The 21,995-nt window shown below is 38.5% G+C and overlaps 1 protein-coding gene across 3 annotated transcripts in view; it reads right to left on the bottom strand.

The window, feature by feature from the left end:
* Window positions 1–2,276: 2,276 nt before the first annotated feature.
* The window catches only part of EMB2788 (ribosome 60S biogenesis amino-terminal protein), a 51,846-nt gene continuing 32,127 nt past the window's right edge, over window positions 2,277–21,995 (bottom strand). For 2 of the 3 annotated variants that reach the window (XM_088116944.1, XM_088116946.1), the window contains 3 exons: window positions 10,979–11,408; window positions 4,221–4,305; window positions 2,277–3,044 (listed from right to left, as the gene is read on the bottom strand). In XM_088116944.1, coding sequence (XP_087973070.1) covers window positions 2,828–3,044; window positions 4,221–4,305; window positions 10,979–11,408 — 732 coding nt within the window. In that variant the 3' untranslated portion in view covers window positions 2,277–2,827. The remainder of the gene's footprint in view (window positions 3,045–4,220; window positions 4,306–10,978; window positions 11,409–21,995) is intronic. The other variant, XM_088116945.1, reaches the window with a different exon arrangement.

Raw genomic sequence — 21,995 nt, 5'->3', positions numbered from 1 at the left:
AACCTATTGTTGATTTTGAGAGTAAAGCATGAAAGCATTAATACATCTTTCCCGTAAACAATGTCAAATGTTAATTCGCAATTCTGTGCAAGTCATCACCTCAGCTGAATTATCTCCACTTCAGATAGAATCACGCATCAATACATATTATAGACTTTATCCAAATCAAAACCCAAAGTTTGTTCACGACTCCTGGCCACCAAGCAAGTCTTATCCCATGATATTGAACCATTTGCATTTCTTTTGATATTGAAAATTCACTTACATTATGCAAGAGTTGTGTTTGAAGAATGAGACAACATATAGTCAGAGGTACTATTACAAATCTAGCATCATTTTCCTTCTTCATAGCTGTGAGAGAACTAGTAAGAGCCTCCTTAAGCGTGTTTTTGCTCAATAACAATACTATCTATTAGATAAATAAAAATTGAAGTTTATGATGGTTAAAAGGATGTAAGTAAGAAAAATATCATCATTAGTAGGTTTAGGCCTAAAGTGAACAATACGGTAGAAATTGAAATCAAAATAACATGAACTTGAGCCTAAGTAAACAATATCGTATCAAGACTTAGATGTATGAATAAAAGTTTTGGTGCTAAATAAACAAGAATTGGTGAGTATTTGATACATAATCAGGTAAATTTATGGATGAACTATGAGGATAAAACCTTATTAGACAAGCATCATACTTTCGATTGTTGAAGGGAAGCTGAATGGACTTTCATCAGATGGAAGTGTTAGAAGTGCAAACACCATCTCACATTAACTAGAGAAGGGAGAGGTCCATGGTATACAAATAAGGACAATTATTTTCATTGATAAAGTGTTTTTTTAGTAAAACCAAAAACATTACACTACAATGTGATCTATGTGCTTGCCTCCAAGGGGCAGTTGTACGTGTTGGCAAAGACCAGCTTGGTCTCTATAGACCGTCCGCCCTGCACCCACCTCCCGAGTATATACTTCAACAAGAACTAAACAAGGGTAGATTGATACGGTATTAGGTTTAAAATTCTACAAATATGACATAAATTGTAAATTTATACAATCACATGAGAGCCATTAAAACTCACTTTTGTGATATTTTTGAAAAAAAAACAAGTAATAATACTTTTATAAATAATATGTCATTTAATATAATTTTCCAAACTTATTATTGAAGTTTCAAAGATTTTTTCCAATGGACATTCCTTATTATTTATCATAATTTTTAGGTTAAAAATTACTTTTGGTCCGGACTTATATCTACGTTTTTTTCCTCAAATTTTATATACAATTTTAGAAATATTTAGTGATGACAACATGATGAAACTAGGGAACGAGATGGGATTCCCCCTAATGGGGATGGGTTCCCCACAGGGACCAGTCCCAATATAATGTAATTTTTTTATTATTTTTATTTTAAGAATGCACTTCTTTTCTTTCTTTAAAAATATTCTTAATTATTTAAAAAAATAAGCTCTTTTTTTATAGAATATAAGATAAATGAGCATAATTAAATTCCATTAAAATGTTTTAATGTGTAGGTTTCTTCAATACAACAAATCTTTCATTCTTATAAAAATTATAAAAAATAAAATTAGGATTAGGAGGGAAAGGGAAAGAAATTATAGGTTTTTAAATTTGAAATATTTTTTTATTAAAATTATTATTATAATAATTAGTAAAATATTAAACAAGCCGAGGTCCGAAACGAAGACGGGTTGAGGATATACTTCCCCGTCCTTGTCGAAGACTCCGTTTAAAATCTCCAATTTGACCCATACCCAATCAAACTGAAGATTCTCCAACCTGATTGGACAGGTACGACAGGATCGAGAGAAAAGAAAAACAAGAAACAGACAAATTATCAAATGCTTCATAAATCAGAAACAAGAAATAAAATCATCATCCAATAGTAATCTTATAGAAATTTAAATGTTCATGTCAATTTAAAAAAAATGCGAAAATAAAATTGATTTCCAGGGCAGCACTACTCCCATTTATTTTAGTTGTAACAAACTCAAAAGAGAGCAATCTGTAGTTATGAAACTTCCTGTAACACCAAATGACACCAAACTAGAAAATTATCATCATTCAAATGCCAAGGATATTGTTTATTTTTACCTATATAAGGTTTAATCCCAAAATGAACAATATCACTTTAAGACTTTATCGTGTAAATAAAATTCTAAGGTGCCGAACAAAGATCAACGATCAAATTCATAGCTAAATGAAACTGCAGATGAATTATTCAAATAGAGCTCAATCAAACTTGCACTATAATAGAAAAAAGATGAGAGAATTGAGTGGATCTTTGTTCGATGGAGGGATTTATAAAGGTGCAACAAAGAGTGGCCAACATTAGTTATCACACAACGTAATCTTTGGTAGAACTCTACCAAAACAAACAATACATTCCCCGAGGAAAGTCGACCCCGATAAGAGCAAACTCTCGATAACCGACTATGGACTATTGTGGGGAGGCATGTATGGGAAGTTTTCTTCCAGCAACAAAATCTTAAGGAAAAAGTAAACAACAAATCATTTGAGTACCTATACTATCATAAGATGGATTATAAGGCAAGATTGCTAATTGATCCTCCACTATCAATAATTAGAGTTGGATCAATTAATCTTCTCTTAAGAAGCAAATCATTTATGCTTGAAAGAACTTGCTACTTTCAAGATTGTACCTTTTCCTTACTTTTTGAGAAGTTGTCAAAAACTTCAAGTCTTTTCCTTTTCTTTAAACTATCTAGATCAATTTATGAACACTACTTTTCTTTAAACTATCTATGCCTACAAAAATAAAGAAGCTGACTTCAAAGAATATCAACCTGCTCTGTTACGGATTGGAATTTTGCGTTCTTATGAGATCTCTCTCCCACTTAAATACTCCAGAAATCTCGATATCCTGAGGCAACAGAACTTGGAGATCGAGAGGTTTTTTACTAAGAATGTTTGAGATAACTACTTGAAGAGTTTGACAAGCATGGAGTTCGTCCACCTTCTGTAAATCCGTCAATTCCAATGAATAATCTTTCCATGGCTGGTAGAACGTCCTGAAATCGAAGACCATGTATAAGAAGATAGATAGCACAATCAAGAGACATAAAAGATCAGATAAACTAAATTTTAGTTCCTACAGTAAGCAACTTTTCAGAACCCACTTGATATTGAAAATTAAATCCTTTAAATCTTCTAACTTCATAATATATCATAACATTCAACAAATTTTGTAGATAAAAAGAAAATAGTGCAAATTAACCATATCCAGTCTTTTTGAAGGGAAATTTTCATACCACATTCATACTTTCACAGTCGGTTGACTAAGAAGTTTTCTCCACTAAAAAGGAATAAGAGAGCTGAAGAATAAATTTGAATGGAAATTTTCTTAAATACATTTCAAAACTGAAACTTTGATAATTCACTAGTATAGAATTGTAAGTTAAAGGAAAGACATGTTACTCTTGAATAATTATCATGGTTCAGAAAGAGGAAAATGTTGGGAAGACATTGTTGAGTTTCAAAGACTTGGCAGAACAAACCACGTTAAATTTCTTTCAATTTTTTTTATTTTTTATATTTCTTCCCAACCAGTGAACCCTAGCCCCAGCATATTTATGTATTGTAGATGTAGCATGCATCTAAGACTAAGAAAGGCATGAGAGAAAAGCTCGGAGAGAGTCGGTGAAATAGACATGTCTGTGAAGATGCAGAACCCATGAACCATATTCTTAGCCAGTCTGAGTGAAGACTTACTTCACATTTGGAATTGCACAAAAAATACTATTTATCTCAAAGAGGTCTACGTAAAATTCTCAGAAAACGCTAGCAATTATGTAAAACAAGATAAAGATTTATTATAACCTTATAATAAAAGAAAAAATCTACCACACTCAATTCTCATAAGATGATACACACTAGCTAACAGTCCGCCTGGTGCTACATGCCAATTACTAAAATGCAATTTTGAATCAATCGAATCCTCTAAAAATAATATATAACTAGAGAAAAAAAATATTTAAATGTTTACTAGTTACCTTCTATCTTGTGCTGACCACCATTAAATTTTTGACAAGTAAGAAAGACAAATGCTTAAATGGAGATATTTTTTCTACATCTCAAAAAAAATAAATAAATAAAAGCCAGTGGCAGTCAACAGGAAGATGAGTGTTGACCAATAAACACTTAAGTGTAAGATGCAAAATAAAAAGGGTTGGATAGAATAGAAATACCATCTCCAAGCAGGATTTACTTCTTCAGGACAACGTATCTTCGACAACTGTTGTGCCAAGTCAGCTCCATGATTATGAAAGAGACCTAATCCATTATAAAAACTAGGTTATCAGGTAAAATATGAGACAACAAAGTAATATAAAATTTTAATCAAAATGATTTTGAATTTACTTTTAAAATGATGCACTGTTCAGAATATCCAAAAGAATAAAGTTGAATAAATAGCTAGGATTACAGACACCAATGTCCACAGCATGATCGATATATAATAGTAATTAATTTTTCATTTTTGTTTTCCAGAGTTATTTTGACAGATTCTCATAAATAAGAACAAGAACAGACAAGAAAATAATACTAAGACATCCACAACCAACAGAAAAAACCAGTACTTGCATAAAATATTCCGGTTGACAGCAGGAAAAGGAAGATGATAGTTATGCAAGTCATTGGAGTATGCTAACCAATTAGAAACATAAAAATTTTTAAAAAATCCTTTGGTGATATCAAATTTTCATATGGCATCAGAATTAACTAACCAAAAAGTAAAAGATGCAATTACGAGAACTTTAGTCCCGAATTTAAAGGGAAGAAGGATAAAAAAGAACCAAAAGGACATCATAGCACACAGAAGGGATCAGACAACAAGGATGGGAGAAAGTTGACAGGAGAGGACATAGATGAAGGATTCAAGTATAAAGTGCAATGCTATGGCAAGGTTTATCAAATTGTCAACTGCTCCTCAAGATATAACTCAAAAAATGTACGGTTATTTGGTCGAACTACCATTGCTAAAATATATTGATCTAAACCTAATAGGAGGCCTAGTTCTACAATAATGGAATGCAAGTGACTTCACAATCTAACAAAGGAACCATTTAGTCCCAAGTCTCTTAACCGATTGAATTCTTTGAAATCAAGGAAAGGAGCAAGGAAATGGACTTGTGGTTGATATGATCGGATTAGTCTTGAAAATTTTTACAAACTTGGGAAATCTTTGAGAAGGCTTCAGGTCTAAAGATTAGCTTTATCTGAAATCTGAACTCATGAGAATCAATTAACATTCTGTGATTCAAACTCAAGCTTATTCTAGAATTGGGTGCAGCAGAGGAAAATATGACCTTTAAATTATAATGAGAGATTTTTCTGGAGCAGCCACGCCGACAGGAAAATTAACCATCTTATCTGCTGGAGTAAGGTTTCCTTACCAAACAGAGAGAGATAAGCTAGGCTTGGGACACCTAAGAGAGCTAGATGAAACTAGGGAATGGCCAAGGGGCTCTTCTTTGAAGGAAGTCAATTCCATAAGTATGGTCTTATTTTACAGGGTGGAACTAAAGTGCCCGACTCTACCAACTGTTCAATCAAGAAGTGTTGCTTAGCTCTGAATCAAACTTAGAGCCTAGAGTTCAGGAGGAACTTTCTGAACATGAGATTGGGAATGGTTGGAGCTTTTACTACTTTGCTTGGAAGGGTGAATTTTTCATATACCCTTGATTTTCGAAGGTGGAGCCTCGGTAGTACAATTTCAAATCTCTTTTTTTTCTTTTTTAAACAAGATACGAACTTCTCATTGGTTAATGAAAAGGAACAAAATGTTCAAAAGATACAAACTCCGAAAGGGAGTGAAAAAAGAAAAAAGAAGAGGCAAAATTGTTAGACAGATAAAATGACATAAAGACCAAGACAGAAACTTTTTGATAGAGCCTCCCAAAAGCAATGGACCACAGAAAGAAGCTCGTTTAAATCATTATTTATTCAAGCTACTTGAAGGATGCACCAATTGGAGCTAAGCACTAAGAGGAGATAACAGGGACCAAAGGATTTATTCACATTTCTTTGGGACCTTCTACTTCTATCAGACTATAGAATGCAACGAAGGCAACAGACCCCCTCCATAAGAGTAGTGAAAGAAATTTAATAGTGAAAATCCCACTCCGCTCAAGTTTCCACTTACAAATATAAAGAATATCAACAAGACCCTAAGAACTCAAAACCAACATAAGGGAATTCCATTCTTCCTACTCCCTGTCTGCCTTATAAATAAAGAAAACCACCCATGAGACTCTACCAATCCCATACCATTCAAGTGTTTCTCTTTCAGGGAAAATTCTAGGACACCGCTACTTTTTTTCAAGTAAGAAACAAGAGTACACCGCTACTTAACAGCAACCTCCTCCACTCCAATCATCTAGCCAAAAGAAGAGCTACCCCCATCCCTTGTTATATCGATAGAAGGAGCATACACTTGTTCAACGGAAGGAAAAAAATTGGCTCCTATAAAGATTCCAAGATAATAATAATATTTTTTTTGAAACAAGGAACAAACTTTTCGTTAAGATAGATGAAAAGAAGTAAAAGTGTTCAAAGATACAAAGTCCCGAAGGAATGAAAAAGAAGATGCTGAAAAGTACAATAACACTAAAATAAAAGGAGAACAATTAAGACACTAAGAGGGCCTCCCAAGAGGAGAAAATTGTGGAGGGCGAGTAACTGTTAACAGGGAAAGCGAAACCCAATGAGCAGCTTTAAACTTGGCTTGATACCAAAAGCGGAGCCAAACTCTTTGCTTCTTGTCAAAATTTAATATAATGGCAATTGTAAAGTTTAGGGAGAATAACAAAATAGAATTCATTCAATTAATTCCTTGATACAGACCTAATAACCTATTTATAATACACTAATTCCTAAACATAATAGGAACAGGAATCTAATACAATAATATAAAATATACTAATAAATACTCTAACACTCCCCCTCAAGTTGGTGCATATATGTTAATCATGCCCAACTTGTTAGAAAGATAATCTATCCGTGCTCCATTCAGTGCTTTAGTGAAGATATCTCCTAACTGCTCCCCAGTCTTCACATATCTTGTAGCCACCAATCCTTGCTGTATTTTCTCAGGTACATAATGACAATCGACTTAAATGTGTTTGGTTCATTCATGAAATACTGGATTAGATGCAATATGAAGAGCTACTTGATTATCACACCAAAGTTTTATTGGGGTGGTCATGTCAAACCCCAATTCAGTCGGAAGCTGATCTATCCATACTAATTCACATATCGACTGTGCCATAGCTCGCTCTATATTCTGATTCAGCACTCAAACGCGACACCACATTTTGTTTCTTACTTTTCCAAGAAACTAAATTACCTCCAACAAATACACAATATCAGGTTGATCTTCTATCTTTCTTAGAACCAGCCCAATCAGCATCTGAAAAACATTCGATATTAAGATGACCATGATCTTTATACAACAAACCACGTCCAGAAGCACCTTTCAAATAACATAGAATATGTTCCAATGCGGCCCAATGGTCAGTCGTAGGAGAACTCATAAACTGACTGGATATGCTATGTCAGGTCTAGTAATTGTAAGGTAATTCAGCTTCCCTACTAATCTCCTATACTTCTCAGGATCTTTCAACAACTCCCCTTCCTTTGTAAGTTGAAAATTAGGTATCATTGGAGTACTACGTGGCTTAACAGCTAACTTTCATGTTTCAGTTAACAAGTCAAGTACATATTTTCTTTGTGACAAAAGGATACCCTTCTTGCTCCTTATTACCTCAATTTCTAAGAAGTATTTCAACATTCCCAAATCTTTAGTATGAAATTGACTATGAAGAAAAGACTTGAGTGATAGGATGCCTGATGTATCATTACCAGTAATCACAATATCATCAACATATACAACTAGTAAGATAACACAAGACTCAGATCGTTTATAAAAAAACAGAATGATCTGTCTTATTCTTCTTCATTCCAAAGTCCTCAATCACCTGACTGAATTTTCCAAACCATGCCCGCGGACTTTGTTTCAACCCATAAGGATTTACGAATGCGACATACCTTTCCATTCTCCTCCAGAGCAACAAAACCTGGTGGTTGCTCCATATACACTTCTTCTTGAAGATCACCATGGAGGAATGCATTTTTAATATCAAGTTGATGCAAGGGCCAATGGTGAGTAGATGCCAAGGAAATGAATAACCTGACAGAGGTCAATTTAGCAACCGAAGAAAAAGTATCAGAATAATCAATTCTATAAGTCTGCGAATATCCTTTAGCAACAAGACGAGCTTTCAAGCGGCCGATTGATCCATCAGGATGAACTTTAACAGCAAACACCCATTTACAACCGATAGGTTTCTTTCCTGTAGGAAGAGACACTAAATCCCAAGTACCAATATCATCTAAGGCAGTCATCTCCTTCAACATAGCAACCCACCAACCAGGATGAGACAAAGCTTCATGAACAGTTTTAGGAACAGATACAGACTCAAATGATGCAATAAATGAACAAATAGGTGAGGACAAATGGTAATATGAGACAAAAGAAGAAACAGGATAAGTACACTTACGCTTACCTTTTCGACGAGCAATAGGAAGATCATCTCTCGTTTCTGGATCCACAGACGAAGAAGCTGTTGGTATAGGGCATGAGACCGATGGAGGTTTCCGTCAAGAATAAACTTGAGTAATAGGTAGGAGAGAAGGATCAGGTACAAAGGTAGATGTATCACTAGGGAGCACGTCAGTATAAGTAGAGACAATGGAATAGATAAAAAAGTCATCATATTCCTGTTAATACTCCCCCTGACTGGTACTCAAGGATGAAAATTAAGTATCTTCAAAGAACGTAACGTCAGGAGAGACAAGATATCGATAGAGATCAGGACAATAACATCGATACCCTTTTTGAACACGAGAATAACCAAGGAAAATGCATTTCAATGACTTAGGGTCCAATTTGGTGAGCTTAGGTCGAACATCTCGAACGAAACAAGTGCAACCAAATATTTTATGTTTAATAGGAAATAAAGGTTGTGTAGGACATAGAATACGATAAGGTATCTTACCCTTAAGAACTGATGAAGGCATGCGATTAATCAAGAAGCAAGCCGTCGAAACAGCATCGGCCCAAAAGTATTTTGGAACATGCATTTGAAACATTAAAGCCCTTGCTATTTCGAGGAGATGTCTATTTTTCCTTTCTGCAACTCCATTTTGAGACGGAGTATCAACATACGAGGATTGATGAAGAATACCATGTTCACCTAAATAGGAGCTAAGAGCACTAGAGAAATATTCTTTAACATTATCACTCCGTAGAACTTTAAAAGAGCCACCAAATTGAGTTCGAATTTCAGCATGAAAGTTACGGAAATATGAAAGTAACTCAGAACGATATTTCATAAAATATAACCAAGTTATACGAGAGAAATCATCGACAAAAGTAATACGGAAATCCACTTTTGGACTCAATAGGACAAGGACCCCAAACATCAGAATGGACTAATTCAAAAATAGCAGTAGCTTGTGTATTGACTCTAGGATACGAACTAAGACGATGAAACTTAGCAAATTGACATGACTCACAGTCTAAAGAAGGCAAACTACGAAATTGAGGAGGGAGACTCTTTAACACGGAGAGAGATGGATGACCCAAACAGCAATGTTCTTCGAAAGGAGCTGGCACTCGAGTACAAACGATGGCTGTAGATATTTGTGTATCAAATGTGTAGAGGCCATCAGATTCATGCCCTTTACCAATAGTCTTCTTCGTTGTAAGATCCTGAAATAAGCAATAACCAAGAAATAATAAAATACAACAATTAAGATCACGAGTAAGTTACTGCCAGAAATCAAATTAAAAGAGAATTGTGGCAAATTTAAAACAGATGTCAATGAAAGAGTTTTGGAAAGATGAACTATGCCAGAGCCAAGAACCAGAGAAGTGGTGTCATCTGCTGTGGTAACATCAGGCAAAGATGTAGATGATGAAAAGGTAGCAAATAAACTGGGGTTACCTGACATATGATTTGTAGCACCAGAGTCAATGACCCATTTTAATGCGGAGCAAAAAAGACATTTACCAATATTACCTGACTCAGCAAAGACAGTAATTGGATTAGATGATGATGCCGTCAATGATTCTTGATACTGTTGAAATTTAGCGAACTCTTCCGCCGAAATCGTCACCATTGATTTATTCTTAGTCATAACTTCAACAATACGGACACAAACAAAAAACCTGCACTAAAACAGGCCAAACAAAATCTGGAAGGACCAAACAAATCGAATCGACTGAACCAAATCGGATGAACCGGACCTCTTGAACTAAACTAGATGAATCGGACCGCTCGAATTAAATCGGTTGAACCGGACCGGGTGTTTTCTGAAACCAGAAACCTTAAGTGGCTAACCCACGAAAACCAGAGGGGCGAAGGCGACGGGCGGTGATTGGCGGTGACGGAAGCGCACGGCGACGGGGCGGCGACTAGCGGCGAACAGCACGGCGGCGACTGATTAAACAAAGATGAACAGTGAAGGCAAAGAAGTCGGTGTCTCGACGGCGAAGCGAAACGGCGACTCGGCGAACGGGGAACGACGAAGACTACTCGGCGCGGCGACGACAAACGGCGACTGACAACCAACGATCGACGACCGGTGACCGGCAAAGAGAATAATCGGTAGCGGAAAAAGAGGAGAAATCGAAGAAATCGGCAAATGGAAACCACGAACAAGCAGCGACAGTGGGCGACGGCGACGACGGCTGTTCCAAACTTCAAACCCTAATGGGCACAAAACCCTAATGGGTACCAAACCCTAATGAGTACCAAAAGCTAAGGTTCAAGTCTAGCTCTCTGATACCATGTAAAGTTCAGGGAGAATAACAAAATAGAATTCATTCAATTAATTGCTTGTTACAGACCTAATAACCTATTTATAATACACTTAAGTATACCTGCAGAAATGAGAGCATCAAAAAGGAGGAGACAAAGGGCAGCTATCACCACAGGGAGCACCGTGAAACTACTCTTAAGATGTTGTTGAAGATAGAAAATATTTGCAGCTAACAGCTCCTCGCAACCAAATTCTTGTAGACTACTGTCATCACATGTATTTTTTAAATGTTCTAATAAAGAGTAGAGTGTTTCGGTGTTTAATCTTTCTGAAGTTGCAAGGTTCACGCTATCAAGTTTCCAGGAAATCCTTCCAATAATTACAGAAGCAGATAACCAACGTAAAAGTTTTGATGTCAAGGATTCATCATTATGCTCTTCATCATATTCACTCATTGAACCCAAAATAGATTCTTTGGCCAGCATTCTTGAATCAGACTCTAAAGCGGTGGAAATTGCCCATGACAGAAAATTTGAGCACTTCTTTGGATCCTGTAAGAAATCAAAGAATCAAATAACAATATTAAGATCAAACGTAGAAACATTGAAGCACGTGATTGATGACTCAATTGTAAGATGAATAGATGAGACAAATGAATCAAACACTTCAAGACATGGTCAGTTATAACCAATTTTGTTATATTTTCCTTCAGTGGAAAACACATCAAGTCCAAGATCACGTGCAAAAAAGATGGCCACAAAAAACCACATGTCAAACTTTAAGCCTTCTACCACAACTCCTCTGCACCTTTTAATTTTTTTTATAAGAAACAATTTCATTGATGATATGAAATTACAAAAAGAGGGGCGGACCTCGGGGTTTGTAAACATCAACAATTTGGATAAAAGAGAAGAATAGCTATAGTAATAGAAAATAAGAGAACATTTACCTCAAGTAACAACCACGAGGACTACAGGATTAAAAAAAAAATCAAAATCAAAAGTGAGCTCCTTATCTTGGAAGATTCCCTGGTTTCATTCTTTTTTTCATTAGTAGATAAAGAAACTTGTATATTCCATAAAAGGAAAAAAAAAACCAAAAGGAAACAACCCAAGGGTTGTGATAGAGGAAACCCCACCCAAAAGGACTAAGCAATCGCTTTCCAGTGGTTCATGACATGGAGAGGTTGTAATCACAAAAGAATTTCTTGCAATTGATGCCCACCAAGAGGCAATGTACTGTACATTTCTAAAAAAAAAAGTCAAAAAGTGGAAGACTTATCTTCAAAAAAACAAAGATTTCTTTCCAACCAAAGATGCCATAAAAGGGCTCTTGAAGCACAATTCAACAAAAACCTAACCTTTTTAGGGGGATTCCAGTCATGAAAAACTTCAAATAACCACCAATCTATTTGAATAGGGAAACAAGAAGTCAAACCAATAAGGTCCAGGAGAAAATACCAGCCCCGAGCCGCAAATGGACAGTGAATAAAAAGGTGGTCGATGGTCTCATTGTTGGCCATACATAAGTTGCAAACCAAGAGAGAGAGCATCCATTTGGTGCACTTCTTTTGGAGAGTTTCATGAGTATTTAAGCTTATATGTGCTAGGGACCAAAGAAACACCTTAACCTTCTTTGGAGTTGTAAACTTCCAAATCGCTGGAATGAGGGAGGATTTCAAGGAAGGGTTGCACTCCACCATATTCAAGCAAGCTGAACGAGTAGAAAACTTCCCCCTTTGCCTATAGACCAACTGATGTATTGTTCAGTTGATATTAGTTCTGTTCTGTTTTCTTCAGTTAACTACCAGTTCGTTAGCTTTCTTTAGTTAACTACCAATTTGTTAGCTTTGTAAAAGTCAGTAGTTAAGATATTTGGATCTGTTAGGAAATTCTAACTAATTCCTTATTTAGTTAGTTAGCCCCACTCGATCCTCCAAGCCTATAAAAGGCCCTTCTCCCCCTTGAGTAAAGTTCAGTTCAAGTTTAAATAAAAGTTCCATTTGGTTTTACACCAAATTTGATATCAGAACCCGATGGTTGGGAAGAACACAGCTGCTTCCATCGGAGGACCCACGGTTGTTCCTGCTGGATTGCTGTTGATGGAAGATTCCCTAGGCGAAGTACGAACCAACGTTCATAACATTCATGATCTCCTGGAGAACTTAGGTAGGCAGTTGGAACTCATTTCTGTGGAACAAGAAAGACTGATGAACGATTTGCGAAACCAAGGCGAGGCAAATCGCGGTGGGGGTCAGCCAAGAAATCATTGCTGCACACCAAAACATCCAAGAAACGTCGCTGGACGTGAGCAAAGGCAGCAAGAATTGCAAATCAGGCTTCAAGACTCTTATTCATCCGGTGAAAACATGGGTTTTCTTCAGATCAATCCTAGGTTCGCACAAGCAGAACCCAACCCAAAAAGGGGAGCTGTTCATACAGATTTTAAGATGAAAATTTATCTTCCCACCTTCAATGGAAAGATGGACGTCGAGACATTTTTGGACCAAGTAAGAAACGTCTAATATTTTTTCAACTATACCAACACGCTGGAAGATAAAAAGGTCAAGCTTGTCGCCTTTAAGCTTCAATCTGGCGCATCTGTGTGGTGGGATCAATTGGAGATTAATCCGCGAAGAAATGGTAAACGACCCATCCATAGTTAGCCAAGAATGCTGCGATTAATGAGGGAAAGATTCTTACCTGCTAATTTCGAGCAATTACTCTATGAACAATACCAAAAATGCCGACAAGGATTCAAGAACGTGGCTGACTACACGGAAGAATTTCATAGATTGGGAGCACGCACAAATCTGGCCGAAACAGAGGACTACAAAATTGCCAGATTCATTGATGGACTACGGGATGATATTCAAGATCAGATGGATATACAACCATTTGGCCTTTTGAATGATGCCATCACAATGGCGACCAAGATTGAAGAAAAATTGGAAAAGAAATGCATTCGAGGTTCTACACGACGGGCAAACTGGGACAAGGCATCCACTTCCAGAGCAAGAACGTCAGACAATGGGAAACATATTGCTATTGGGTCTACATCTGTAACAACCTCTACCAAGACATCAGATGAACCAGCTAAGTATATCCACCCTTCTAAAACTCTTGATACTTATGCTAAAAAAGGAACTAATCCCTATGTTCCCCAACCTTGGGCAAGTGCTTTCGATGTGGGCAGGTCGGACATTTATCAAACGAATGCCCCCAACGCGATGCATTGGCTATAATTAATGATGAGGATAGTCTGGAACTAGAAGAGGAACTCCCTATCAATGATGACCCGACATACCTTGAACCAGATGAGGGGGATGTTCTCAACTGTGTAGCCCAAAAAATCCTCCTTACTCCCAAAACAGAGGTACATCCCCAAAGAAACTCTCTCTTCCACACAAGGCAAGGTTTGCAATGTGATTACTGATAGTGGAAGTAGTGAGAACATGGTATCTCAAAAATTAATCACTGCACCTAACTTAAAAATTGACCCCCATCCGACCCCTTATAAAGTTTCTTGGATTGGAAAGGGTGGGGAAGCTACTGTCTCTTCTGCATGTACAATCCCTCTATCAATTGGTAACCAATATAGAGACCAAATTATATGTGATGTCTTGGATATGGACGCTTGTCACATTTTACTTGGACGTCCTTGGCAATTTGACCTTCAAACAATCCATAAAGGAATAGAAAATACTTACGAATTCACTTGGATGGGAAAATGAATTGTTCTCCTACCATCAACGGTCGGTCCCAAACAAAAAAGGGATAAACAAACTAGTTCCAGCCAATTTTTTTCTCTCATCAGTGGAAAGAATTTCCTCCAAAAAGAAGACTCAATGATTTTGGCTATGGTGGTCAAAGGAGATACCTCCCCTACCACTTCTGTCACCCATCAACCTGATATTCAACAACCTTTAGATGATTTTCCCATCCTTAGTCAGGACCTACAGACCTCCCACCGTTACGAAATATTCAACATCGAATAGATTTTATACCTGGTGCCACTCTCCCTCATCTCCCACATTACCGGATGAGCCCGAAAGAGTACCAAATACTCCACGATAAGGTACAAGAATTATTGACCAAGGGGCACATTCGACCAAGCTTAAGCCCTTGTGTCGTGCCTGTTCTTTTAGCTCTCAAGAAGGACGGATCTTGGCGTATGTGCGTAGACAGCCGTGCCATCAATAAAATCACGATTAAATATCGTTTTCCTACACCACGACTATCAGACCTTTTGGATCAATTAAGTGGAGCACAACTCTTTTCCAAAATAGACCTCAAAAGCGATTATCACCAAACTATAATCCAGCCGGGGGATGAATGGAAAACGGTATTCAAAACAAACGAGGGACACTTTGAATGGCTTGTTATGCCGTTTGGATTATCCAACGCTCCAAGCACATTTATGCGCCTCGTGAACCAGGTATTACTCCCTTTCCTTAATAATTTCGTAGTTGTTTATTTTGATGATATCTTAGTCTATAGAAAAACAAGGGAAGCACATCTTTCTCACCTTCGCACTGAATTTCAAAGACTAGAACAACATCAACTTCATATAAACCTTAAAAAATGTTCCTTTCTTTCAGCTGATATCTATTTCCTAGGCTTTCATATTTCTAGATTTGGTATTGCTGTTGATCCTTCAAAAATCTCAACCATACAACAATGACCTACACCCTCTTCTGTGCAAGATGTCCAATGTTTTTTAGGACTAGCTTCCTTATACAAAAAATTTATTAGGCATTTTAGCACAATTGCGGCACCCCTCACAGAATGTTTGAAAAAAGGGCAATTTAAATGGGAAGGAGCAATCCAAAAGCTTTAATACCCTTAAGAAAGATTAAGTACTACCCCTGTTCTAGGCCTTCCCGACTTTAGCCAACCTTTTGAAGTAGCCGTAGATGCTTTGGGTGTAGGTATTGGGGCTGTCCTTTCACAGAAAAATCATCCTATAGAGTTCTTTAGCGAAAAACTAACCCCCCCTCAACAAAAATGGTGCACATATGAGTAGGAGTTATATGCCTTAATTAGAGCACTTAAACAGTGGGAGCATTATCTTATTGGGAAGGAGTTCATCTTGTTTACTGACCATTTTTCCCTCAAATACCTTCAAACACAAAAAACCATTAATCGAATGCATGCCCGTTGGATCTCTTTTATCCGAAAATTTGACTTTGTCATTAAACACAATGCAGGAATTACTAATAAAGTAGTTGATACCTTGAGTAGGAAAGCAAGTCTCCTTACTCTATTATCCAACCAAATTATTGCATTCGACCACCTTCCTACATTATATGAAAACGACACTGATTTTAAAGATATTTGGAATAAATGCCAACACCATGTACACTGTGACGATTTTCATATAATGGATGGTTTCTTGTTTAAAGGGGATAGGCTTTGTATACCACACACATCTTTAAGAGAAACATTAATCAAAGATTTACATGCAGGAGAATTAGCTGGACACTTTGGACAAGATAAAATATTTGAACTTATGGCTACCCATTTCTTTTGGCCTCAAGTGCGAAGAAATGTCCAAAATTTTGTTACAAGGTGTCTTATTTGCCAAAAAGCTAAGGTACAATCACAGAATACTGGATTGTATACTCCGCTACCCATTCCGGAGTCCATTTGGGAAGACCTTTCAATGGATTTCATCTTGGGGTTACCTAAGACTCAACAAGGTTATGACTCCATTTTAGTAGTAGTGGATAGGTTTAGTAAAATGTCTCACTTCCTCCCTTGTAAGAAAATCTCTAACACTATGTACATTGCCAATTTATTTTTTGGAGATATTGTCCAATTACATGGTATTCCTAAGACTATTGTCTCTGACCGTGATGTTAAGTTTTTGAGTTATTTTTGGAAGACACTTTGGAAAAAGTTTAATATAGGACTCGAGTTTAGCACAACTAGTCATCCTCAAAGGGATGGACAAACAGAGGTGACTAATCGGGCTTTGGGAAATCCCATTTGGTGCCTTGGTTCTAATAAACCAAAACAGTGGTATCTCACTCTAGCACAAGTTGAATTTGCCTACCATCACATGCAGAATTGGTCCACAGGGAAGTCCCCCTTCGAAATTGTTATACAAAATTACCTCGATTAATGGTTGATCTTGCTAACATCCCTTCATCTGTTGATTTTAGTGAGGAGGCAGAACAAATGGCCGAGAGGATTATGGAACTACACAAGGAGGTGGTTGACAACCTAACACAAGCAGCAGCAGCATACAAAGATAATGCAGACTCTCATAGGTGGGCAAAGCAATTTGATGTGGGAGACCTTGTAATGGTCCATTTACAGAAGTCTCACTTCCCTAAAGGAACTTATAACAAGCTGCAAGACAAGAAAATCGGCCCTTTTGAAATACTAAAGAAGTATGGAGATAATGCTTTCCAAATCAATCTCCCAAAAAACCTACGCATACATCCGATCTTCAAAATTTCAAATATTTTCGAGTACAAAGCACCGGACACTTTCCAGCTAGATGATTGACTCGAGGATGAGTCTTGTTTAAAAGGGAGGGAATTTGATATATCTTTCAGTTGATATTAGTTATGTTCTGTTTTCTTTAGTTAACTACCAGTTTGTTAGCTTCGTAAAAGTCAGTAGTTAAGATATTTGGATCTGTTTGGAAATTCTAACTAATTCCTTATTTAGTTAGTTAGCCCCTCTCGATCCTCCAAGCCTATAAAAGGCCCTTTTCCCCCTCGTGTAAAGTTCAGCTCAAGTTTAAATAAAAGTTCCATTTCATTTTACACCACCAACAAACTTGATCCTCTCCTTCACCTAGCCGCACCACATCGATGGCATGAATAAGGTACATCCAACTGTCTATTTCCCAATCAAAGAGGCCTCTTCAAAAGCCTAAGTCCTAATCTTCTCAGTACCATTCCAATAATCGGCAATCGTAGCCCCTTTCTTTGTGGAGAGATTAAACATGTCAGGGAAGGTGTTTTAAAGAGAACTTTCACTGAGCCAGTTATCAGACCAAAACTTAATGTAGTTCCCCTTTTGCACTTTGAACCCAGGGAATTTGGAGAGAAGACACTGTTTTTCATAATATCAAACCAAGGCTACCTTTAGCTCTGCCATTGGACGTGTTAGAGTATATATTAGTATATTTTACCTTCTTTTAAATAATATGTATTCATTTGTCCTTTACCTTCCCCTTCTAGGATTAGGTCAACCTTGTATATTTGTCTATATATATAGACTTCAGTAATGAGAATAAAATCTATCTGATTCTCTCAAACCTTAGTTTCTACAGGGCGGAAGTGTGGACCACCCTTGCAAATCCTCCCATAGATGATCACAATTACCTTTCTCCAAAGGGCTTCGTTTTCTGGGTGAATCTCCAAAGTCATTTGTGAAGCAACTTGTTCTTCTATTGTAAAGCTCCTATGCCTAACCCACCAAACTGCAAAGGGAGGGCAGTCTTCCCCCAATTCACTAAGTGATTGCACGGGCCTTTCATACTCCCCTCTATGAAAGCCGACTACGCATCGTGAATAATATAAGGCAACACTTTTTTAAGCATCTCCGCTAACACCTGTGAAATGATCTGTGAGGTATCCCTCACTGGAATTCACTATAGAAAAGGAAAACTCCCAAAAGGGATTACTGCTAACCCACCAATTCGAGAGGGTGGGTGATCTCTCCTCCTAAGCCTTGCTAAACAATCCACAAAATACTCGACAACCTTCTCACTAACCTCCCCTTCCTTTTATTCCCCTACTACACTCTATACACGTATTTCTCTCTCTTCGCCGTTAAGACCTCTAAGTCAATTCCCCAATCTACCCCTCCTAGTAAAGTGTTGACAATTGGGGGCTTAACAACATCCCTCGGGTTCACCACCACCTTGCCCTCAAGGTGAAACGCTGGAAATTATTTGCACATATCCTGGAGGGGTTCCCATGTTGCTTCTTCTTCCGGTAGACCCTTCCAACTAAGCAGCACCTCTTGGTCCCCGGTTTCTTCATTGGTTCGAGGAGCAAATATATCCTCTGGCTCAACTTGCCAGACCAAGTCTTCAGAGAGCTGAATGGGAATTTTGGGTGAGGCTGTAACATTCCCAAGCACTCGTTTCAGCTGTGATACATGGAAAACGGGGTGGATGGTCGCGTCTGAAGGTAAGTCTAGGCGGTAAGCGACGGTTCCAAACGTTGAAGGATGGTGTAGGGCCGGAAAAAACGAGGCCAAAGCTTTTCATTCCATTTTTTAGCTCTGGACTACTGTCGGTAGGGGCGTGACTTTAGATAAACATGATCCCCAATGGCAAACTCTTCTTCCCGTAGGACCTTATCAGCCTGCCTTTTCATCCGCTCTTGTGCTAGTCGAAGATGCTCTTTAATTCGTTCGAGGGCACTGTCCGGCTCTGCTAACAACTGGTCCAGATTTGCATTAGACGTCCGTTGGTCCCATACAAGATAAGTGGAGGTGGGGCTCTGCCATAAACCGCCTGAAAGGGGGTGACCCTTAGGAGCTATGGTAAGTAGTATTGTACCAATACTCCGCCCTACTTAACCATTGTCCCCACAGTCGAGGAGTGTCACTACAGAAACAATGAAGGTACACCTTTAAGCATTTATTCACAATTTCTGACTGGCCATCCGTTTGAGGATGATAGGCTATACTTCTCTAAAGTTTAGTGCCCTGAAGCCGAAAGAGCTCAGTCCAGAAGTGGCTGATGAAAACCTTATCCCGATCCGAAACAATTGACCTAGGAAAACCGTGTAGACGAACGACCTCCTTTTCAAACAAAGAAGCAACTATTTTCGTAGTAAAAGGGTGGCTCAAAGATAGAAAATGAGCGTACTTACTTAGTCGGTCGACGATCACTAAGATGGTGTCCTGTACTTGGGATTTAGGCAGCCCTTCTATGAAATCCATAGACAAATCCTCCCAAATTCGATCGGGTAAGGGGAGAGGTTGTAGCAGCCCTGCAAGTGTCATAGCGACTGTCTTATTGCATTGGCACACTTCACATTCTTCCACATATTTCTTAATATCAGCTTTCATGCCAGGCCAGTAGAGTTTTCCAGTCATTCTCTTATAGGTACGAAGGAATCCCAAATGGCCCCCTAGCACCGAATCATGAAACATGTGTAAGATGGCTGGGATCAGACTTGAGGAGCGGGATAATACCAAACGATTCTTGTAGCAAAGTGTCCCTTGTGTGAATGAATATCGAGGCACGCTATCTGGATCCTCATTCAGGTCCTTGAGGATGTTTTTCCAATGGGAGTCAGCTACCACCTCTGCTTTAATTACTTCAACATCAATGACTAAAGGGGCTGAAATATGAGCCAGCTGTGGCAAAGGAGGTAATCGAGACAGAGCGTCAGTTGCCTTGTTCTCTGGCCCCGATTTGTAACGGTCTCAAAGGCGTATCCAAGCAGCTTCGTAACCCATCATTGATATTCCGGTGGAACCACCCATTGCTCAAGCAGATACTTCAAGGCTTGCTGGTCAATCTGAACCACAAATCTCTGACCCAGAAGATAAGGACACCAACGTTGGATGGCGAGAACCACTGCCATCAGTTCCCTTTCATACACGGATTTCAACTGATTCTGATGGGATAAAGTGTGGCTGAAGTTAGCGATGGGTCGCTGATTTTGAGTGAGAGCTGCTCCCAATCCCGTGCTTGAAGCATCAGTTTCAATTACAAACTGGCTGCTAAAATCCGGTAGGGCTAGAACCGGCAAGGTTACCATAGCCCGCTTCAACTTTTCGAAAGCTTTGGTTGCTTGTTCGGTCCACTCAAACGAATCTTTTTTTAGCAATTACGTAAAGGGAGCTGCAATGGTCCCATAACCGGCCACAAACTTTCTATAGTAGCCCATGAGTCCCAAAATCCCCTCAACTCCTTCAACGTGGTTGGTTGAGGCCATTGCAACATCGCTGAGACTTTTTCAGGATCTGCCTCTACTCCTTGTGCAGACACCCAGTGCCCGAGGTAGTTTATTCGTTCTTGGGCAAAGGTACACTTCTTGTAGTTGGCACATAAGGAGTTATCCCTCAGCACATTAAAAACCACCCCCGATGTGTTAGATGGGTTTGTAAGTCAGGGCTATACACCAATATATCATCAAAGAAGACTAGTATAAATCATCGTAAAAACGGACGGAATACCTGATTAATGAGGGATTGGAACGTGGCTGGAGCATTTGTAAGGCCGAAAGGCATTACTAAGAATTCATAGTGGCCTTCATGTGTCCTAAACGTTGTCTTGGGAACGTCACTTGCAGCCATTCGTATCTGATGATAACCAGAACGTAAGTCAATCTTTGAAAACACCTTGGACTCGTGCAATTCGTCCAACAATTCCTCAATCACTGGAATTGGGAACTTATCTGGTACCGTTGCTTCATTCAAAGCCCGATAATCCACACAGAACCGTCAGCTTCCATCTTTTTTCTTCACCAAAATGACTGGACTCGAGTAAGGACTAACACTTGGCTGTATTATCCCGGCAGCTAACATTTCTCCAATCAGTTTCTCAATTTCGGTCTTCTGGTAGTGACGGTAGCGGTAAGGCCTGATATTGATCGGCGGTTGCCCCTCTTTAAGAGGTATCTGATGATCAACGACCCTGCTGGGTGGTAGTTCTTGTGAGGTTGAAATACATCCATGTATTCCGTTAGTAGATCGAGAACCATCTTGGGTAAAGAATCCATATCTCTATTTGTGAATGGTTTCCAACTGCTTCCTCCTCCACCACTTGGGTAGTTAGAGCACGGCACTCGACTAGGAATCCCAAGTCGTCACTCTCCCATCTGCGTGATAGTCATTTAAGGGATACCTTGAGTCTACTCAGAGTGGGATCGCCTTTTAGCACGATTCGTTTTCCATCTCTATTGAAAGACAACATCAGTGTTGGCCAATCTGCTTCCATCTTTCCCATGGTTTGTAACCACTGCATCCTTAAGACAACATCGAGTGTGCCTAGATCCAAAGAAAGGAAGTTGTATTTGACAGTAAACATTGGTAGAGTAATCACTACCCCCTTACAAATGCCACTCCCTTTAACAGTAGCTCCGGATCCCATAATCAATTCAGAGTGTTCGTTCGTGGCAGTTGGAGCTCCTCAACCAAAGGCAGAGAGATGAA

The sequence above is a fragment of the Momordica charantia genome (genome assembly GCF_013281855.1).
Source record: "Momordica charantia cultivar OHB3-1 chromosome 9 unlocalized genomic scaffold, Mcharantia_2.0 BLBB01000009.1, whole genome shotgun sequence".
Taxonomy (NCBI): Eukaryota; Viridiplantae; Streptophyta; class Magnoliopsida; order Cucurbitales; family Cucurbitaceae; genus Momordica; species Momordica charantia.
The sequence above is the reverse complement of the archived record's forward strand: the minus strand, read 5'-3'. Positions and strand labels throughout refer to the sequence as shown.